The 22,846-nt window shown below is 42.7% G+C and overlaps 1 protein-coding gene across 1 annotated transcript in view; it reads left to right on the top strand.

The window, feature by feature from the left end:
• The window catches only part of MRPS18A (mitochondrial ribosomal protein S18A), a 37,933-nt gene extending 15,288 nt beyond the window's left edge, over window positions 1-22,645 (top strand). Inside the window, exons 4-6 of the mRNA XM_066611576.1 lie at window positions 6,966-7,089; window positions 8,906-8,978; window positions 22,141-22,645. Of these exons, the coding sequence (XP_066467673.1) occupies window positions 6,966-7,089; window positions 8,906-8,978; window positions 22,141-22,285 (342 nt within the window). The 3' untranslated portion in view covers window positions 22,286-22,645. The remainder of the gene's footprint in view (window positions 1-6,965; window positions 7,090-8,905; window positions 8,979-22,140) is intronic.
• Window positions 22,646-22,846: the final 201 nt, after the last annotated feature.

The following is a 22,846-nucleotide window of genomic DNA, read 5'->3' as shown; positions in this document are numbered from 1 at the left end:
ATAAATACCGATGATGGGTGTGGGGGTGTGTGTGTGTAAATTTATTCAAATTTGGAATGTAAATTCTTCCCCCCCCCGGCCCCTGACACAGTGTCAGAGAGATGATGTGATCCTCCTGCCTAAATATTTGCCCACCCCTGCCCTAAGGCTATAGAATGAGACATTCCTTCCAGGTGTGTAAAATTTGTTCTCCTTATTGACCTTCCAGTGGAATGCAAAATACATCTCTTCTGCTTGGCCAACTCATTAAGGCCCAAATCCTAACCAACCTTCCAGCTCTGACATAGCTCTGCCAATGGGGCATATGCTGCAGTTGGGGAGCAGTCACGGAGGCCTCCTCAAGGTAAGGGAATCTTTGTTCCATTACCTCAGAGCTGCATTGCCCTTGGGTCAGTGCTAGAAAGTTGGCTTAGATTGCACCCTAAGCTGACTAGCTAGTTAGCTCCTTTTGCTGTTCCTGTCTTTTGCTGACTTTAAATTTTGTGTTTATTATAAGCCATCTTCAGCATTAGAAAAAGCAGTTAAGTGTTTTAATTCATAAATAAAATAGTCAGTTGAGTCTTTGGTAATGATTTGACTAGTGTCTGTCTATGCTGACAATGTAAGATTGTTAACTCAGATGATTTCATATCCATTCAAAGTTTAGAGATGATGTACTCGAACTGAACTAATTGTGTAAACAATGCAAAGTTAAATTTCATAAAGTCGTATCTCTTTCTTCTTTCTTGCCAATATGTGAACTGGCTTTCAAGAAAGCAATAAGGGAAAGCGAGAGAGACAAAAACAGGGGACCTTTTTAGTGTGTTGTAAGGGAAGACCTGCAGTGAACAACCCTTAATGTGAAAATTGAACTCCGAATAGCTGTTTTCACAAAGGTTGTACGAAGATTGGGATAGAATGGGTGGCAGGGAGAAAAGTACTATGTTAGAAATAGAAACCAGACAAGGACACATAATTAAAGATAAGGAAACCAAAACTGCAGAATAAGTGAAGAATTAATGGACTACTGATAGAACTGCATCTGGAGGACAAGAAATAGCTTGCAATATGCTGGGTCCACCAATGAAGAGAACAAGAAAATTAAGGAGTTAGAAAGGAGCTTTAAATAATTTAGTGGTGAAGATCTTGTGAATGATTTTTCAAGAAATCAGTGAAAGAAATACTTGAGAAAAAGAGTTAATCTTTATGCCTGGAGTGCGTGCATTCCGTGGGGATTAGTTAAATTGCTGTTCTCCTAGTTTGTTTTTAAGAAGACTTAGAGAACTGAGAGGGTACTTATTTATGGAAAAGAACAAATCATGGTGGACAATGCACCAAGCATGCTGGAAGTAACCATTTGCCACCTAGTGTTAGTCACTTCTAAGTTAATGTGGACTTGAGGTGAGAGTGCTGAGCACCCATGGTGTACTGGACTGGGTAACCCTGATGGGGGATAGTGCCCTTCTAGTGAAGCCAAAGCTTTGTGTAGTTACAGAAGTGGCATTACCATATTTCAGACAACCTTGGTTGGTTGGCAACCTTCAGTCTCAAAAGACTATGATATAAGCCTACAGGACCCAGTATTCCCAGGCGGTCTCCCATCTAAGTACTAACCAGGCCTGACCCTGCTTAGCTTCCGAGATCAGACAAGATTGGGCATGTGCAGGGTAACAGTTGCTGCAGACAACCTTATTGGGAAATATTAAGACATGGTTTCTTCTAGTTGGAGAATTTTAGTAAGTTAGGTGGTACATGGTTGTAGTAAAGTGTGTGTGATGTAGTATCATAAACTGACATATGCTACAGAACAATTGGAAAACTAAGCATGCAAATATTACTGCAAAACTAGATGTTCAGATACTATAGTATAGGCCATACTTGGTTCCAGATAAATTCTTTGCCTCCCCCTGTAGTTGGGACACTTCAGAATCGCAAACAGAAGGGAGAAGTGTCTGTCCCAAGGGAAGCCATTCTTTTTTATGACGTAATGCTCTCTGGTAATAAGGGCCATTTCACTAAATTGAGTTTGATGATGGATGTACACCTGTAGTTTGACACATACTTAGTGGCAGTCCTGGCCACTGTGCCGCCCAGGGCAAGCCTGGAAGTACCAACCCCCCTGGCCTTTTAAGACCTCCAGGGGGTCCTTGAAACATCACATCCAGTTTCCCAGTGGTGTTTTAAGACTCTCCAAAGACAGAAGGCCTTCTGAGGGTCAGGCAGACCATGTACAGCCTCTCTGGCCCTCAGAATGCTTCCAAATTGGAGGCAGTGGGTGTGGGCAGCGCTTGGGGCAGCACCGTTGGGAGGCGGTGGCACCCCCAGCTGTGCTGTCTGGGAGCACTTGCACCAGTGGACCCCTCCAGGTACACCACTGCACATACTGGTGAAGTAGAATGACTAGAGCACTGAATCCTCTAGTTCAGGAAGTCCCTAGTTCAAATGTTGCCTCTATATAAAACTTGCTGGGTGGCTTTTGAGAAGTGGCTCTCTCAGCTTTAGCTAAGATTGCTGTAAGATCTACAGAAACATAATGTATATGACAAGAAATACAAACATTAAGTTGTGGTTATTAATCCTTCCTGTTTGCCATGAGAAATGGGAGGGAGTGATTTTCCCTGTGGAGTTGGGATGTAGATTAGAATGTGGAATCCTTGGATATTAAGCCATTTCTGCCCAACTTTGCATATATGCGAAAGGGACCAAATGCGTACACACCTGTGGGCCGGGCAAGAATGGGTTAAGCACCCTCTAAATTGCTGGTTTAAAATTTCAGAAGAGCACCTGGAGAAGCAACAGATCTTATGCAACTGAAAATAATAGTTAGGGACAGGACATGTCGTGGTGAGAGTGGGTTGTCTGTATAAGTGGATCCTGTGATAGTTTTTCAATTGAATTGTTAGCGCTTGTCAGCTCTCCAGGTGGCCTCAGGTATTGGTTTTGCCCTCAATTACAGCTAGCCACAGATTCCAGAGAATGTGCTGTTCACATTTTGATTTTGTTTACCCAATCAAAGAAATCAAATACCCTGTGGAAGTGAAGGCAAAACATGTTTCCTTTTCTCTTGCTTGGAACATGATTAGTCTGACCAGGCAGTAAATGTCATCTCTCTTTGGCAGCACAGAGTGGAGACAGAGCTGCAGTCTCTGCTTATTAGCCCCAAATTAATTCAATCCAACTTGTTTTCATCAGATCCTACAGATTGCAGGGGTGGGAATATGGGTTCAGCCTCTCCCAGGAGCTGTCCAGTGATTAAAGCAAATGTGTGGTTGTAGTCTTTCTTGGCTGGCCATTACTAGCACACAATGTGAATTTCATGGAACATGACGGCACTGTGCACCTCTGCCAGAATACTCCTTCTCTTTAACCCTTTTGTAATTCTTGTTTGTTTCTCCCAGTGCCCTGAATGTGGCTGAATCTCTCTGCACTGTCCCTGTGCGAATAGTGAGAGAGTCTCTAACCTGTTGTACTTGGGACCTTTCTGAAGTTGCTATAACCTTATATTAACACACAATAATCAAGTCATATGGCTCGGAGTACAACTTGTGGAACTAAAATGGGTGGTATCCATTTGACTTGTTATGAAATGACTTTTATAAGTCCAAAGATGATTGATTGCTGTTGCCTGTGTTTGGTCATACAATCTGGAATGAGCCCTTCTCGGTTCACAGCAATAGCAACAGAAAAGGTTATCTTTGTTCCCACCTTCTGCTCCTTTTTCATTGTATTTAAAATACTGGGTATCTGACACATTAGAAAGTCATGGGTACATTAGGTCAGGAGCTTGCATTTAAATAGAGGACTCTCCCATTTGTTCCCATACTTCATATAGATCTGTGCTGGCTTTGTTGATCTGCGAAGTCTGAAATTCCTTGTTTTTTGCTTCTCCCAAAATACTTGTATAAAAGTCCTAAAACATTTGCCTCTGAGACACTTGGTGCTGAATTCTTCTTTCATATCCCTTCATGGAAGTGAGTTCACTTTGTATGCCATAGTCAGGAAGCAGCACCCTCCATCCTGGCTCTCCACACAATTGGTTGTATATCAAGTTGGTAATTAAGTAGGCTTTGCTAACTGACTGTGCAAATAGAACTGCCACATTAGTGTTGCGTGTTTCCTGTGGGACTGGGCCTGGGACTGGGACTGGGACTGAAGCTTGCAGTAAAGGTCAAAATTAATATGAAGCCTGTAAAATTGTTCCATGAACTGTTTTTGAATACATCTATTTTAGTGTGCCAACAACAAGTTGCAAGTATGGTGTGTGCCTGTGTGTGAGAGAGAGGGAGAGCAGATGACTTCAAAATAGTAGATGAATATGGCATTAAACCTCAGATAGGGGCAGACAGCTGCAGGGGCGAGTCCTCTGTAGCACTAACATCAGAGTATGCAGAAGACATTATAGCAAATATTCTAAATGGTCTGTCCATGTTAATAGGATGTCTTGAAGATGTCTAGTACAGTGAAGCCGTGGGCCCAGCACCTGTGGATTTGACTTACTGCGGATGCCAGAGGATACCAGTATCCATGTTTAAATACCTTTGAAACAAAAAAGGTGTGAAAATTGAGGCTCCTACCATTTTTGCCAAAACTGCAGCATTTCCAAGCCTCCAATGCTATTTTTAGGGCTTAAAGACCCACTTCCAGATTGTATGGAGGATCCTTGCTCCTCCCAGCCTTACCCCAGTGATGTATTCTGGGGTTTCTTGCTTTGAGGAGCAAGGAACCTCCATGCGACCCAGAAGTGGGTCTTTAAGCCCTAAAAATAGTAGTGGAGGCTTGGAAATGCCGCAGGTTCAGGTATCCATGGTGGTGGGTGGGTTCCACTACCTGTATCATTCTTGCCTTGCAAATCACAATACTGCAGCTCATCCTTTTTCTTTTTGCTTTTTCCGGAAAAATTAATATTCTGGATATTATCATTGATACACCTCACACAGACATGCAGTCCACTTTATAGTTCTTGACATTCTTTTTTTTAATTTTGTGTAGGTGGTGTGTATCAAAGGCTTGGAAATCAGAAAGTGTGTTGAGAGGTTCCTCCACTCAGGGTAGCAGTATTACTATGCCCTTCAGTGTTCCCATCCCAACCTGGCACCAAGTTCCTATCTTTGTTTCCTTTATTCCCTCTGTTAATTGTATACAACCTTCTTTCCCTTTCCCCTCCCCACCCCTTAGACTTTGGGCAAAATGTCAGGTGCTGCCCAGTGAATCAGAGGTGGAGTTAACACTTGCTAAGTGATAAGGAGAGCGAAGCCTTCTCTTTTTGGCATGAATGATACATTGTCTCTTAGTGCTTAATGCAGAAATAGAAATTTAAATTCCTGAATGCAAGAGATGGTTTCTGTTTCTTAACTAATGATCTCTGGATAAACAAGTACTGCTGGGATCAAAAGTAATCAGCTATGAGTTTTTCATATGTTTCAGGTACATCATTGTTTATACAAGAGACAAAGGGAAAAAATAAAAACTTTATTGGTCAAACATGGATTGCATAAAATTTGCAAGGTTTGGGGCTGTCCTCAGCTCTTCTTGGCTCAAGGTACTGAGGATGTAGTATTAAAATTGGGTGGTTGCTTAGCCAGGACTGGTATCTCCGAAAAGTTGGTCAGACCAAAACAATTCTTAAAAAAAAAAAGTAGCTTCTTGAATTGGTCTTATTAGGTGGGCCCAGCAAATAAATAGGTCAGATTTCAAACTTTTATTGCATTCCATGTTGACTTAGCAGAACTAATATATTCTGAGTAAAGAAGAGTTCTCTGTCTAGTTCAGGAGGAATTTTTAGGAGACACCATAAAACAGATGATGCACAGGACAATAGAAAAATTGACTTAGGTAGCAATCATTTTACACAGCACATTAGATAAGTTAATTGTTTCACTTCGTAGTCTGGTATAATTAAGTACAGACTTTAAAATTTTTACACTATAATTCAGAAGTAATATCTGTGATAAAATAGAGTTAAAATGTGTGCTGCAATCCTAAGTTCCTGGAAGTCTAAATTTATAGCCAGTTCAATTGAAATGTGTCAGAAGTTTTTGTCCACATGGCAGAACTGCAAACCTTGTATTTATTTGTATCAGAATCAAACCAATGATATTGGGCAGCTGAATTGGACAGTTATGTTGATGTGAGTAATCAGTATATTGTTGGAGTAGATTATTTGTACCTGGATGTGTGTTAACATGTAAGAATGCATGTATTAAAGACAGGTTTACCTGTCAGGGACCTAGGACTAGTGTGGTTGCTCACTGTCACCTCATGTAGAGCTCCTCCAGCAGCTACCAGTCAAGGTTCTCTGTTGCTTCCTTTTGCAAAGCAATTGCAAGCGAAAAAAGGTGAGTCATGAGTGTGATGTTCAGATTTGAGAACCGCAGACAAGTGAAACTGCCGATATGGGACCTGCGGATACAGGGGGATGCCTGTATCGTAAGCCACCTGGAGCAGAGGAAAGGTGAAATATAATATCTTAAATGAGCAAAAATGGAGGGCAAGAGAAGCACAAAATGAATTAGGCTTAAACTTTTTAATGAATGAATGAATGGATGGATGGATGAATAAGAGGTCAATACCTTGTTTCAGGATGGAAGCCAATATGTAACATATAAGAGTGGACAGATTCTCAAGGTCAATTTATATTATCATTCCCATTTACAAGGTTTTTTACACCATGGAAATACTCTAGTAAACCTGATGATCTTACTGTTAACAAGAAGCTGACCCTGTCTCCCATTGTGCCTATCCCTCTTTCATATGTCATTCTCTGCATTCCTAGGCAGGTTGGAGGGAGTGGCTTTAAGGCATGAGAGGTGGAACAAAGAACCTTTAAGTACTGGTATAAGAGCTGTTTGTCCAGAAACATCCATGATTACTAGCTTCTGTTTTTCTGACATTTTGTTGGCACAGGTGCCACTTGCAAAATAGTTACAAGTAACCATATGTTCAGGCTCTGGTGCTGATTGGATTTGCTCTTCCCTCTGCTCCCTAAGGATGTCTTGTTACTAAGTCAATTTATACGGCATGATGGAGGGATGCTACCACGGAAGACCACAGGCCTTTGTAAGGAAGAGCATAAGAAGATTGCTGTGTGTGTGCAAATGGCTCATCGAGCAGGTAACTAGTTCTATCTGAGAGTGAATCCTTTTCCACTTAGTGCAGCTTATTTGGATAGGACTATATCACATGCAATGGTAAGTATCCCTTGTAACAGCTGAGCTGCAATCCTATACATGCTTTCCTGGAGCAAGTCCCTTTGAATTTAATGGGGCTTATTTCTGAGTAAACGTGATTCCTCTCTGTCTGCTGTATTCAATGTGGTTAGTTCCCCTTGTGTTTTAAGATTGCAGCCTTAGTTTCCTAGCTCCTGCTTCTAAAATATACAAGCACCTATCCCTTGCAAACTTCACTACTGCAGAGATTTCAAGGAGTTTCATTCTATATCTAGAGGTGTATTGTTTCCAGTGAGTAAGATAGGATTACAGCCTAAGTCTTAGTGAATGCAGTGAGGTTACTTTTGAGTAAAATAAATAACACCAATTTCAAACACCTCTATCATTGGAATTCTTGACATTCTAGGATGGCTTTGGTGCAAGTGTGATCATCTAAGCAATTAACAGCCTCTGCTGATTAATGGTATCATTCCTGATAAGCATGTTAACACCATGATGACTTAGGGCAAAGCTTCCCAAATTCCTGCAAGGGAGTTTGGAGCACTGTAAGTGTGTGGTGGGAGGGGCTATGTTAGCAACACGATCCCCAAGATTGCGCTGCTGTCCGGGAGGGGGGTATTTTCACTTACCAGAGGGAGTGCCGGCCTCCAAAGGTGTCTGCAGGGCTCCCCGTACTTCCAGAGGCCAGCACTCCCTCAGGTAAGTGAAAACTCCCCCTCTTCCCCCCCTAGCAGCATGATCCTGGGGATCATGTTGCTGCTTTCCCGCCTCCCCGCCCCTTAAAGAGATGGGGCAAGTGCTTCCTTGACTGGTGGGTTGCATCACTTCATTTTGGGAACCACTGACTTAGAGGTAGGTAGGAAGGAAATGGCTTTAACATTGTAGAGCCCTTGCAGCTTGACTCCTTTGAGTCACATATGACATAAACCACACAAAACAGTACAGAGGGAACCAAGTTCAGCTTTCTGTTTTGTTGTGTGGGCAGATATCATCTGTATTTCTAATTAAGATGCCAAGAATTTATAATTGACTGAATTCTGTTATTTACACACTCTAGAAATCTGAGCTCCAATCACACTATGTATGAAATAAGCTACCAGTGCAAAATCTAATTGCTACAATGAGATCTTGAGATTTTACATTTGGGACCAGGTTTTGTAACCCTCATGATCTTAGAGAAACCTTTCAAATTTGTGGCCAGTTCCTGTGGCCTGCTCTGAAGATTTGAATGGAGCTTCTGGTAATTGAAGATTACTATGGCACCAAGCTTAGATCCATGCCACCCTTTACTAGATTTGCTGTTCCCATTCTCCTTATTTTTGCATTCCAAACTACTATATCTGCGGTTTTCAAACTCTCCGGGAGCTGGCAGGGGAAGGCAGCGACGCGATCCCCAGGCTGCAGGCCGCTCAGGAGGGCTGCAGGGACTGGGATGCACTCACCAGTCCCTGCAGCAGCCTGTTGGGGGTGCGGAGAGCCCTGCACGAGCACCTGCAGGGCTCCCCAGCTCGATAGAAATGAAAGTGAAGCAGTTGTGTTTCACTTCCGGTTTTGCGATGCATCCCAGTCTATGCAGCCCTTCTGAGCAGCACGATCCTGGGGATAGCGTTGATGTCTCCCCCTGCTCCCGCCCCTTAAGGGCAAAGAGGCCAGGGCCCTCAGGCTGGGGCGTTGCAATGTCCCAGTCTGAAAACCTCTGTACTAGATATATACTTAATCTTCCATTCCTGTTTTTCTCAAACTTTTCTCCTCTCTTTCAGGTTTGCTGCCAAATCATAGACCACAGTTTCCTGACGGATTTGTTCCAAAAAACAAGAAACCAAAGCTCAACAGGTCAGTCTTCCTCTCTTGAAGGGAAAACAAAACTGTTTCAGACCTGAAATGGGTGGTGTTATATAGTGGGTCTCACGCATCAGTAGACTTGAATAAAAGTTCCATCATAGTTTATTCCTTCTCCAAATGAGTTAAAATCACACACACATACACAAATACCCCAGATATATATACAACTCCAACAAGCCTACATCCCTCTTGATTGGACAGCCAATCACATATAACCTGTTGCTTTTCCCACAGGTGATAAACTCACATACATAACAGGTGGACTGAAATAAACTTATCCAGGACCCAGATCTTACCATCTGCATTTGCAGAGTAGCTGGTGGGCATCTCTAGGGCTGGGTCACAGTTGGCGGCAGCACCAGGGGAGAGTACAGGAAGTTTTTGTCATATTGGTAATCCCCCTAGACATAGTCAAGGCTCAGGGTTTCCCAGAGTATGGATGTTTACCCCACTGGATTTGATGAGTGGAATTGCCAGTTCATGACTGCTGCACACCTACCATAGATGCCCTCCCTGTGGGGAGAAATTTCTGCTAATAAGTCAAGCTTAGATAATCTTATCTCACCTTATCTCCAAGTAGCTTGGGGGCAGAGCTTTTCAAGCAACTCTGGAGAAGTTGAGGGCCGTTAATTTCTAAGGCAACCCCTGGAAAGCTCCAGTCAAAGTTAACCTTTTACTGCTCCTGAGACTTCCATTGAATTGAAGAAAGCTTCCTTCTCTAAGTTGAACAGAGCCTGCTGCAGCCTTTTGAAAATGCTTGCATTTTGCAGAGCTCTTTTTTTTTTAAACACCAGGATGTCATCCTTGTTCCCATTTGAAACAAAAGCCCAAGCTACAATTCAGTGCACCATTGCTTAAGAATAACACCCATGGAAAGCAGTGGGTCTACTTTTGAGTAAATAAGAGTTGCACTTAAACAATAGAGTTGCAAGTGAATTATGCACTTTCCATTTTATGTTTCAGCTTTTTTTACTGTGCTGGTTTTCAATCACTGATTCATATATGAATTGATCACCAAAAATTAGCTATTGGTGAGGCTTTCACAGCCAACTAGCTACCTCCCTTCCTGCCTTGCTGGCCCTGCAAGGCATTCTGGAACACTACTTGCCTTTTTCTGCCATTATTCAGTACTTTTTCAAGCACCCCTAAAGGTCTTGTCAAGTGCCCCTGGGGTTACATGTACTCCAGACTGGGAACCACTGTTCTACTGGTATGTTGTTTACAGTGCACTGATAGTATTTCCAAAAAGGTTGGGAAGACCAGAATTTAAAAAGTTAAAGAATAAAAAAGTATCTTATGATATTTTACTATATTTCTCATAAATTGGAGATTGAACTGTTCTTAGGTAACAATTACTGGTAGGTTATTTTACAGGATCAGGCCTCAGGTAAAATCAGACAAAACTATATTCAGACACCCCCCGTAAGTTTAACCCCCAACTTATCCGAGGGTCATAGAAAATTCCATGATTTTGGCACTGAAACCTGCCCTCGAGTTATCTGTGAGATAGACTTATAGGCTGAGTGTCTACGGTAATTGCGGAAGACTTGAAATGAAGTGAAAGAGGGAGATGTGGTCTCTAGAAACCCGAGGGGGAGGAACTGGAGCAGGCTTAAGAGGTAGGCTAAGGATGTGTTTGGGAAATGCAGCAGTAGAGGATGTGTCTTCATACTCTCTAGTTCATTTGTATCACACAAACTATATTTCATATGAACATTCCAGCTTATGTCGACCTTGGAAAAGTGGTGGGTGTTGAACAGTGTCTCTTTCTTTCTCACTGACAACTTGGAGGAGGCTGAGTGTGGTTTAGGAAAAATGGTGCAGTGGCAAATGGATACAGCAGCACTCTGCTGGTGTGAGCTGTGAAACAGACAGCTTGTCTAAGTATTGGCAGTAGGTAGCGGAAGGGACAGAAAGGAGGAGCTCATTAGATTTGTTGCCCTTTTTGTCCTGTGCCTGTTGTGTTTTGTCTATAGTTTGTAGTTCATTGCCGTTTGCCCTTCCTGTGTTGTACTTTTCCTTCTTCATCCTGCCCTGCCCACTCGCTGAGCAGCCTGCCCCCTAATGGGGGGAACTAAAACCCCATGTTGCCTCTTGCTTGTCTTAAGAGGTACTAATCCCCTATTTATGACCTCACCTTCTGTTTCCATGGGGATGTCAAAGCAGTTTATGAAGTTCATATTAGCAAGCAGTGGGGTTACTAAAGGCTGCAGACATGTTGCTTGGGAACGCAAAGAATCTAGATGTCAGCTCCTTGTAGTCTGAGTCTGGCCCTCAATTTCCTAGAATGTCGTCATAGTCCAGGGATTATCAGTGAAGATCCATGTTCTGGATAGAAATGTCAACCTGTTGCACAAGCTTGGAACTTGGGTAGGAGAATTCCTGCTTCTGTACAGCTTTACTTTCACAACGTCAAATTGTGTCTATTGGCATTTCAAGCAATGATTTATCAGCTTTGGGGTGACTCATGGTAGCTGTGAAGTGATGCCTACTAGATGAAAACAAGAAATAGTGAACATTGAATGAGGCAAACGTTGACAAACAGCTTTGTCAGAAGTGGGCACCCAGGGCAATCATGCTGGCATTGTCTCTTCAACAAAGCTCTGGAATGTAGAATTAATTTTGATACCTCCTTTATCCCATGTCCTTGCTTTGCTTTGCTTTTCCCACCCAGAAGAAAGCTGTGAGAGTCCTTGTGGGAGACTGTGGAACAGCATGGAAGGAAGAAGTTGGGAGTTGATCTGATAACAAGGCTAGACAGGGAGGAACAAGGAGTGATATTTGACTTTGGAGGAGGCATTAATAGAGTGGGAAGGTTAGAGAAAGGTGAGTGGGAACTAGTGGGGGTGGGTGGGCTTGAGCTGAGGTACAGTAAAAGCATTATTAGGAATGCTGTTTCAGTTCATCAGGGCCTTGTCTTTATCGGCTGGAGGTAGAAAGCTTTGCATTTTTGGAATCTTGCCATGTCTGAGCTGCTACAGCAGCATTGAGGGCTTTGGCTATTTGCCTACCCCCACCTGTGCCTCCCACGTCGATCTCTGGAACAGCCAGTGATGCAGAGGACAGGAGACTTTTTAACCACTTCCTTTCTGCAGCCCTAGGGGGTTAGGTCATGACATTCTGTCCAAACTGTCATGTCCTATTCCCTTCACAGCATCATCAAAAGAAGTGATTGTGTTTATGGCACAGTTCATAAGCTTAAGCATTTCCGCTTCCAGCTCTTCCACAGTCTCCTTTTGTCACTTTGCACTAGTACCTTTAATATTGTGAGTCCTAAATATTTTTTTCTCTTTATAGTTCTTTTCCCCCCAAAATAATAAAGCTATGAGGACAAGACCAAGGATTGGGGGGGGGGGGGTGCAAGATTTGATTATAGAAGGACTTGCATTTTTTCAGCCTAAACTTGTATTCATTAATTCATTCAACATGACCAAGGAGTTATGCAGACATGTGCATATAGATCTTCCACGTTTGTATAGCTATCTGCTATCTGGAGTCACCAATGGGTTGTTGGTCCAAATGCAGCATGTGAAGATAGGACCTCAGTCCTTTGATAGATTAATGTACTAAATTTATTTTTCCAATTTTGTACAATAATGTGTATTTGATTACAAAAAGGGCTCTTGGTATGGATAGTCAATCCTGAGGCGAGGTTTCCTAAAGCAAAGTAGTTCAAAAGAGCCACTTTATTTGTAAATTTGAGGGTTCTTGCTAGTGCTAGATTTGGGCAATGACTAGCACTCAAAATGGATTAGTTCTTCAGATGTACCACAGTGCCAGCTGGTAGGTAAACAATTTTTTCTGAAAACTGCAGCCATGTCCAATATGTATGTAGTATCTATTTCTGCCTGACCACTCTTAACCTGAGTCCAAGTTAGAATCTTATATAGGCAACAGCACCATCCTGGCAAGTGATACAGTACTTGGATAATAAATGAGGCCATGAAAATCTGGAGTGTAGGAGAGTGAGCTCTAAGTGAAAATGAAGGATTGTTTCCTGCAGCAAACCAAAAGAGTCACATTCCAAAGCCTTTAATGTATAACTTTTAATTCCAGGATTTCTGTCTTCATCCTGGTCTTCTCATCTATCATTCTGGCCTTTAGGCTACTACTGGATTTTGAAGTGCCACCTTTTAGCAGTTGGTGGCTGGGCAGACAAATGAAGTTGTTCAGTAATGAGTGGAAGAGTATAAAGTTCTTGAGGAGACATCCTACCACTTCATGTTTCAATACTATTTTTACCAGCTTCCTCCGGATTTCACCCTTCTAATTTTGCTGTTACATTGAATGCTCTTATAATTGTTAACATGGAGCTTTTCATTTTGCTTCCTAGAAAAGCCATATCCAACCAAGAAACAAGGGAGGCAAAAATGAATGCAGTTGTAACAAGGCTTCTGATACACAGCCATGCTGCTTTCTGCCATTTCTTCCACAGTTGGCTTTGTCTCACACATTGAGCTTGGGCCCTAGCAATAAAAGTAGCTATCTGAATACAGGTGTGTGCTAGTCGACCTACCAGTTTAAACCAGGATCACATATCGGACCATGTGTGGTCATGTGGTCGTCAGTGGCGCACACCTCCATCCTCCAAATGTGAGGGGAACTCTGCTTCCCTCGCCACTGGAGCGTTGCCCGAGCCTCCCGGGGCAGCGCACGTCTGAGCACTGCCTCTACAAGGGTCAGACTGAGGGAAATCACATCTCTCACGCAATTACATTTTCCTATGTGAAACCGGAAGTCAAGCAAGAGACGCAGTTTCCCTCAGTCTGAGCTTTGCAGAGGCAGCTCTCGGGCATGCGCTGCCTCTGGGAGGCTCAGACGACGCTCCGGAGGGGAGCAAAGCATCGCCTTCCCTGAGGAGGGTCTGCATTGCATCAAGCGCTGCTTGATGACGGGGATTGCAGTCCTGATCTCCGTCATTAAGTGGCACATGAATGTATTTCCTTAAAAAGTACATGTTTCATAGTCTTGCATGTTTTCAGCAGGCAAAGCCTTTATCTGAAATGCCACCAAGCAATTCAGGCATCTAAATAGTCCCCTGAAGGATGAATTGGAAAAGTGCTGAAACTGCACTGCAGTTTGTTGAGACCTCTGGTTGATAGAAATCCTACCGGCTAGAATTTTACCAGGCTGCCTTCAGAGGAACACAAGCAAACAGCTTTTGGTAGCTCTTTTGAAAGAGATTATTCAAGGCTTGTGACTCATAGCTGTGAACACAATTTTTAATAAGAGTATATTCCTCCAAATAAAGTTTATATCTGTTAAGAGTAGTAGTAGAAAGGCAAATGGATCTCTGCTTTTGGTTTTTTATTAAAGTTTTGGGGTTAAAACTAGTTGGATATATGACAACAAAAATGGATAGATGAGGGAAAATTAATAATTCTGTGTGATGAGAGAGTTAATAGTTGTGCTTTGCTATTAGGATTTTCCCTCCAATTCTCTCCAATGGCTGAGATCCCTCAGTTTCAAAATGGGGAGCACCAATTGGAGGGCTGGAGAGGTGGGGCCGGAGGGAAGTCTCTAGGCCAGAGAGAGGCTCTGACTCTGTTTTTCTGCTGGAGACTGGGCAGGAGCCTCTGGGAAGCAGAGAGAGAGAGTTGCTGGTCAGAGTCCCAGGGAAAAGTTAGAAGGGACCCAACTGAAGCTAGTTGCATCAGGATTTGTTTGCTTTTAGTTTGTTCTTCCCTATCCGGCTTGGCCTGTAGAGCCAGCCCCATTCAGGGATGTTTATTTGTTTCAACCCAAGCCTGTTGAAATTGTTTTTCCTCACCTATAAATAAAACCCTTTTGTTCAAAACCTCTGCCTGTGCTGGATCAGCAGATTGTCAGCCTCCCCACTCTGCACGGATTACTGGCAGAGTGAGACCATTTAATAACCTTGCATAGCCTTCTTAGGGAGGGGTTTTGCCCAAGGAGCCCCTCTGGGAACCCAATCTCTTGGGCTGGTGGCAGTGGACAGATCTACCAGGTCTTGTCCCACCAAGCTGCAGGGTAAACCAATTGGAAGAGTGGGGGACGGGACAGGAAGGGAGTGAGTGCTTGGTACTAGACATCACTGCCCTAGAGCAGCAGGTGGTCGCTGCAAGTTCCCCTCGCCTTCCATGACATTCTGATGTCCACATCAGCCACTAAAAGAAACTGATCAGAAAGCTGTTTCTCAAAGTAGGAAGTAATCATCTCACCTCTGGTGTATGGGGACACCCAGCAAAGGGATTGTGAGGGTCCTATGCTGCACAGATGCTTCAGGGAATGCTATTCATGCTCCTGTTGCTTTAGAATTTATTTTGAGGTCATAAAGTTGAATTAGCTGTCTAGGAGACTGTAGTTCCAGTTGTCTGCAAAAGTTTCAATTTGCAATGCCATTTGAAAACTATCAAATGTGAGAAACTTTTCTCTCCGCTAGACTTTGCATCCCCAGAATCATTCAGAATTGTATATCCTGTCTTAGGATGAGAAATTGGGTTCTTTGCTCTGAAAGCCAGCTGTACTGACTTCATGGAAAATTCTTCTTTAAATGCAACTATTGAGAGCTTTGCCTTAACCTGAAGGCTGCTCTGAGTGCCCGTAAGAGATAAGCAAACCATTGAGCTCTCATTGAGCCCTTGATGCCCTTAAAGTTTAGAGCGCTCTCTTGTGGAATGAGATGGCATCAGCCAAGAGCATGTGCTGATCTGAGGTTGCATAAGTTATCAATTGCAGAAAATGTTCAGTAACTTGAAATGGAAGGGAGCAAAAGACTTCAGCCCTCCCCCTATTCAAAGCTATTCAAGGACAGCTTTCCTCTTCCCCCCCCCCCAAGCTTAGGGTGCCAGAGGCAACCTGTAGAGCAGTGGCTCTTAGCAACAGAGGAAACAAGGAAACCTGATGCAGTTGATGGAAGGCAGGCAAGTGACCAGAGTACATCAGTGTGGCTGTAACCAGGTGCTGTCACTGGTTCTGTAGTAAGCCCAGGTCGGCTTGCTGTGGTAAAAGGGGAACATGACAGCAGGCCGAATGTTGGTTATATGCTATGCTTGAAATAAATGGTTCATGGTGCATACCTGTCATCTGTTCATAATTAATCCTGAGCAAAATTAAACTTATGTTTGGTCACCCTTGAAGATAAAACCCAAAAGATCTATTCTTTGGTTTTGAAATAGTTTTCAAGCTGGACTGTCTCAACTTCAGAAAACTCTGTGGTCCTGTGTGGTGTTATTCCTTATTCCATTTATGGCAGTGCATGCTAGGGGCTAGAGGACAGGCCTGGGCTGCCCATTTGTGTCTACCTTACTGTCAAATATATGTTGACTTATTGATGTTCCAGACCTTTCTAAGTCATATAGAAATTTCTGGAGACCTTCCTTTTTATTTTCCCATCTTCTACCAGAGCCAATTTAGCCAACATAAGCAAAAATCTCAATATCTTTCAGTTGATTATCATATCTGATCAGCTATCTTAGTATTATAGCAGGATCATAAGATAACTTGCATCAAGTTGTTTGTAATAACATATTCCCAGCCGCATTGGTTGCTGATAGAATGAGCTACGCATGTGCTGCCTAAACATATTAATTCTTTTATTGCTGGTGGGGTGGCAAGCACATTGTGGACACCCTGCAACCAAACCGTGTTTGTACCTGCTGCTGCTTGCCTTTCTGAAATAGTAGCATAGGTGAAAAGTTGCAATTCCGTTTGTACCTCAAACTGGAGATAAGATTGGAACCACTAGGACTAACCCTGGTCAAGACACAATGACCACAGATATCATCATGGATAAATCTTTCCCTATTGTAGGAAAACCCAGCCTTGGAAATTTTCCATAAATAGTTGGTCTTAAAACTCTCAAGTGCCATCCTAGTTCTGTATTGGTGGTGGTAACTAGAATAAATTAAAAAATAAGACACAAAGGAACTGTATTGTCTCTTCAGATTAAGCACCTCTAATATGTTTTATAGAGATGTGATGTTCTGGTATAAGGAACTACCCTTGGAAAAACGGGACATATGGCAACTCTGTCTTCCACAGAAAATGATTCTATACAAAAATTCAGCAGTGGAGGGGCAGTTCTTCAGCCATGCTTGCTTTCTCCCATGCCAAAGCATCAAGGTTAAAGACAGCAAATAAACAAGGTCATTCTTGAGTTTTGGACAAAGCCTGTATTAGAAGTAGTAAAAGTAAAGTACTGCAAGCTCCAAAAAGGGCGTATGTCCAAATGTCTGTTTCAGCTAACAATGAAAAGTCCCAGCCTGCTTGCTATTCACAAGGGAAGCCAAAGGGCTGGAACAGAGAATTGACTTTTAATCTACTTAAAAGACAAATAATGAAAACGTTCAAACCTGGCCTTGACGAAATTTCTTTTCCAGAATTGGAGTGTGTTCAGTCCCGTTAGAAAGGTAGATGTCATAAGTCACTGAACAAGTACCTCTCACTGTGCTTTCCTATGCCAGCGAAATCATTTGTTATCACAGGAACCATCCCCCATCCCCCTTAATAACATTTGTTTGGTGTGTTTGGATACATTGCAGTAATCTGGGCTCCTTTTCTATTCTTGCTGGAAACAGGGCTTTGTTCCATTGGATTTGCTTTCCAAATGGGTGTCTGGCCTTCAGATGAAATAGGTTTGCCTTTTTTGTCATGAAATCCCAACAGAGCATTTCCTGTGTAATCTCATGTTAATTCCAGATTGGCTTTACCCTCCCTTTCCTGAAGGGACCCCCAGTATTCTGCTTTTCTGCCCAGAATGAGAGGCAGGGTTTTCATTTACACTAAAGTACTAGGCTAACAAAAAAGTTTCTTTTTCTGATGCTCCTTGTGCCTGGAATACTTCTACTGCAAATTGCTTCAGACAGATTTTTTTTTTACTTGTACCCAGAGCGGCTTGTGCGCAAGGGGATCCACAGTACCAGTTGTGCTGGGCACTCAAGGTTGAGAGCCGCTGCTGAGCTTCACTGTAGAGGCCGCTTTGTTTCAGTAGTTAACAGCCTTGGATTTAGTCTTTTTTTACTTGGTTTGAAAAGCTCTTTGGAATCCTCTATCATGAAAAGTACTGGATTAATGTGAGAGGTTTTCATGTGTTCCATAACTGCTTAGCACTGTTGAGATTTCATTACCATTTTACAGGTCCCAAATGGGTACTATGCACTTCACTGAGCAAATAAATTACAGAAGGCTCTGCCCAAAACGCTTAACATCTAAATTTGTGCATAGTGCAGAAGGAGGAGTGACCAAAGCTGAGGGATGGAAAGCACATGCTGGGGTCATAAGTCCATGTTATTGGTCACCAGAGGGGCATGCACTGAGCATTGTTGAGGGTGGTTGTTTTGGAGGGGGTGTGTGCACGAGTGTGAGAAAGCTCAGTTTCTTCCAAATGTTGATTAAGCCAAGTATTAATGGTGTGGATTACACTGTGGTCTTGTGTTAGTCTTTGAATGTTTATGCAAGACTGCATGCAGGAACCTAGCCTGTTGCCTCTTCTCACCCCCATTCACTTGTACTGTTGAGCAACAATGCATGGCCACATATTTCCACAATGCTCCTGTTTAAATTGACACCCTCAAATACTAAAAAGTCACAACATATAGGCTAAAAGATAAAATTGTCATAACATTTACAATGTTAATATAAATTAAAATACTCGCCACTTGCCATCAACAGAATAAACCTACACTGAATCCTCCCTAAAAAGGTCTTGCATCACTTTCTACCATACTCTTTAACTGTTCTTTTTAATGTTACTTCTCATTAATGTATCATCTGTTTGAAGCTAGAGGGGCAAACATCAGTACAGGTGGGACCTCAGTATTCACTGATTTGGTATCCACTGATATGACTCACCACTGATACCAAGGTTCACCTTTAAATACCTTGTAACAAGGAAAAAAGCACCAAAATTTAATTTCCCACCTTCGTGCTGTTAAATATTAATTTCATTCCATTATTCACCACATCTATTGGCTGAATGCAATATAGCAGTGTTTCTCAACATTTGTCCTCCACTTTACATGGTCCACCTATTTGAAGTACCACTGGAAGTAACTGGTGATGGCATAATCAACAGTTACGTCCAGATTGGGAGGCCAGATGTGATGTGACAAACACCAGTAAGAGGTTCAGGGTGTGGACAGGAGGGCTTTTTTGTACACAGAAAAGCATGCTTTGGAGCTCTGCCCACCAAGCCAGGCTCCTACCGCCTGTCCTACATGTTTGTGTTACGTTCCTGGTCTCACTGCCCCACCAGACACCACAAGTACCATGAATGATACCCATACTACTAGTTGAGAAACACTGTTGTATAGCATCTATACTAATGCATTCTGAGGCGACAATGGAGGAGCAAGAAACCTGGCAGTGGGTCTTTAAAACTATTTTTCCACTGATTTGATATGCACTGATCTGTTTTATCCACTGAGGGTTCCAGAACAAAACCCCAGTGGATCATGAAGCACAACCTGTATGTATTATTAGTCACCTTTAGTTAGCTGCTGATAGTCTTGGCATATTCTTGAACTTTGCTAATTTTTAACTGTACTTTTTAGAGAAAAAATGTGGAGAGTGAAATATTATAATGAAATTTGACATCTTAACATGGCAATGTAGTTACATTGTGAATGAATCAAATTAATATGTGCATGCATACTTTATTGAAGTACGACGTGTCAAAGTTATACATTTTTCCCCCAAAAGTAATTACCGAATGGCCTTCCATTTTTTTTTCCTGATGACATATTTTGAGAGTGTGCGGTACTGATCATTCTCCCTTCATATTTTTTTGTACAAAAGTATTTTACATTTTTCTAGGAAATCATATTCATATTTTAAAATATTTAAAATATGATTTCTTCCCATGGGACATGTTGTCTAGGTTACATCCTAGACAGTCTCATCCTAAAAAGTCTGTAAGTTTTTAAAATTTTTCAAAGGCACTGTCTTAGATGTTCTTGGCATTAGATAATCAACAGCTCTGATACCTGCATGGTCCCTTAATCCCTTAGCTGATTATCCTGACAACTTAAAGTACGAGTCTGATCCTTGCTTTTTGCCATTCAGGAAAAGGTCTCGTTACCTGAAATGATACAGGGCATTGACCACCATGCACCTTTTTCTGTGGTCTTTGATTGGGAATCGGTGTACCCTGTACAAAAACTAGTTTGTACTTGGCAAAACCTTGGCATTTTCATGTCTCTGTTACATGCAGGAATACTGCTACCAGCACCACAATGCAACTTAGAAAGCTTCTATCATCTAACTTTTAGGCGCAATCCAAAGGCACTCATGGGCTGACACAAGTCCCTTGCACCAGCCCAGGAGGGTCACAAACGTGCTGTGAGGCACGTTTGCATCTCCTCAGGAAGAAGCCACGCCGGTGCTCAAAGAAGCACCAGCCTTTGGAAGCCGACGCTTCTGCACCGGCTTCCTCCTTGCGAGTTGCGTCAGCGGCGGGAGGGAGGCATTCCTGGGCAGGGGGAGGGTGGGCGGCCCCGGGTGCTGGTGGGCGGGGAGCAGGAGGTGGGACTGGGATCCGGCAGTTATGCCAGATCCCAACCCCCATTCCCAGGGAGAACGGAGCAGCTTGAAGCCACTCCACTCTTCTTGGACTTGCCCCACCTTAAGAGTCCACCTCAAGTCCAGGGAGACTCATAGGTGCCAGCAGCCCTTAGCCGGAGGTAAGAGGAAATGTTTCCTCTTGCCTCTGGCTGAGCTGCTTATGGCCACAATCCATAGGATTGCACCCTTAATAAGATAGGATTGCGCCCTTAATCTACCTTGTCTCTCTGCTCAGATGAACTTCATTCTCTAGGGGTGCTGCTTCTTGATAGCTTTTATGGGGACTCTTGAGTAGCTCTGGAGACCTAAAGTAGAACCATGAATGCTGGTTAAAACACCACTTATGAAGTAGAGCTGACAGCACCTTTTTTGTTTTAAGGATTCTAGTTTCCAACACCAGCAAATCCAAACAGAATCCTACAAGAACATTGCTTCAGTCTCTTATAAACATGTATGAAAATAAATCCCCCTGCCAATTTCTTAATCTCAAAAAGAAAGAAAACTTAACCTAGTTTCTTAGGAAAATAGTCTTAATTCCTTTGGAGACTCTCAAATGAATCCGGCCTCAATGTAGTCATCTCGCGCCTACAGCTTAGGGTCATTGTAGAGCTTGGTGTCTTCCCAAAAAGATGAAACAGGAGGAATACATTTCCAGTTGAGCTTCAATGCAGCAGAAATAACCTGACATCTAGATGTAGCCAGTCAGAATTGGAACTTGCCAAACACTTAAAAAAAAAAATAATATAATGGGAGAAGAGAATGAGTGGGCATGTGTGAAACTGTATACACCTGGGGCTTCCTTGCACAACTGGACCTATTAAGAAAGTAGGAAGAGAACAGGAGCTGCATTTCTCCTGCTATAGAAATGGGTCTGTCCTCTATAGTCATAGGCTGTGCTGAGCCTTATTACACTGCCCTGGGTGCGTGTTCCTTCAGTGGATTGCACATGTGGTAATTGAAGAGGTGCAGTCCGCCCACCCCAAGGTGTTCAGTTTCTTGTCAAAACCTATAAAACCTGTTGGAAATGGTTGCTGTGAGTATCTCACTGACCAATCCTTTCTAAATCTGCCGCTAGTGAAGCTGTGCCACTAGAGCATTTGTTACATCCTGTGGGGGGGGGGCAGTCCCTGTACTTCTCCAGGTAAAGGAACATAGGTTCCCTGGCCCAAGGGGTAAGCCTCTGCTGCCTAAATGGGTCTACACAGTTTTGCTGGTGCAAGTCCAAGTGGACTGGGAAAGCAGATTGAGGCTGAGAAGGGGCTAGGATACTAACGGCTCTGCTTCCACTGATACTACGCCATTCCCAGCATCTGCCCCTCCCCTGTGCTCTTACCAGCATTGGGGCTTTTCCTGGGGCTGCTGGTGCATAGCTGGTCACCACTTCCAGCATTGGCCTGGTTACACATAAAGCACATTGCCTTTTGTGACCTTTTGTCAGAATACGAGTTCTGATGGTGCAGCATGCCCATAGGATTAAAATTAAAAAGAATACCTTTAGGATAGTGCCCAGTTTTGACTCCTATACAGATAGTACTGGAACACCTAGATATTACTTAGGCCTTCCTATTGTATTCCAAAACTTTTTCTCAATTGCCAGTCTCACTCATATGTGTTTTTCTTCTCTTCACAGGTATCTTACACGCTATTCTGTCAAATCCGTAAAGCCCATTTGGAACAAAGGACATAAGTGGTGTAAGGTCCCCATGCCTATATCACACCCCATCCTTAAAGATAACATCAATTATGGATCAAAGCCTCTTCGTTTTGACCACTAACATGAAGTAGAGCTTGTGTTGACAGCAGATTGTAACTGTTTGGACTGCTCTGCTCTCCCCCAGAATTTGTCAGCTGACCACAAGTGTTCTAATGTCCTTTAGAATTTGGAAGGAACCACACACTTTTTTTTTCTTCCTGGAAGAAAACCAGAAGAGTTGGGGAAGGAATAAAGTGGAATCATTAAGAAGCAGATACCATTTAACTAAAAGATAATCTGATGGTATCTAGATAACTATTTCTCTTTGTTTAAATCTGAGTTAAACTCTTGAAATGAACCCTAGTGTCATGTGCTGCTTTTCACTTATCTTGCTGGTCCATACCTTTGCATTCTAACAATAAAATGAAGAAGGAATTTGTAACTTATTGTTGAAATAGAGTATTTCCTCATTCAAGTTATTCTTTGTGGTAATAGCTGGTGTCTACAAGCAGTTGAGTTTATTCCTGGGAGGTGGGCTCTTAAAACTGAATTTGCCAGTGTCCAGAAGACACAAAGTAAGAGTACATATTTCAACACAGGAGGAATGCTTACAGTCAAATAGCTGCCACATGGGTGTAATTAA

The sequence above is a fragment of the Tiliqua scincoides genome, chromosome 1 (genome assembly GCF_035046505.1).
Source record: "Tiliqua scincoides isolate rTilSci1 chromosome 1, rTilSci1.hap2, whole genome shotgun sequence".
Classification (NCBI taxonomy): domain Eukaryota; kingdom Metazoa; phylum Chordata; class Lepidosauria; order Squamata; family Scincidae; genus Tiliqua; species Tiliqua scincoides.
The sequence above is the reverse complement of the archived record's forward strand: the minus strand, read 5'-3'. Positions and strand labels throughout refer to the sequence as shown.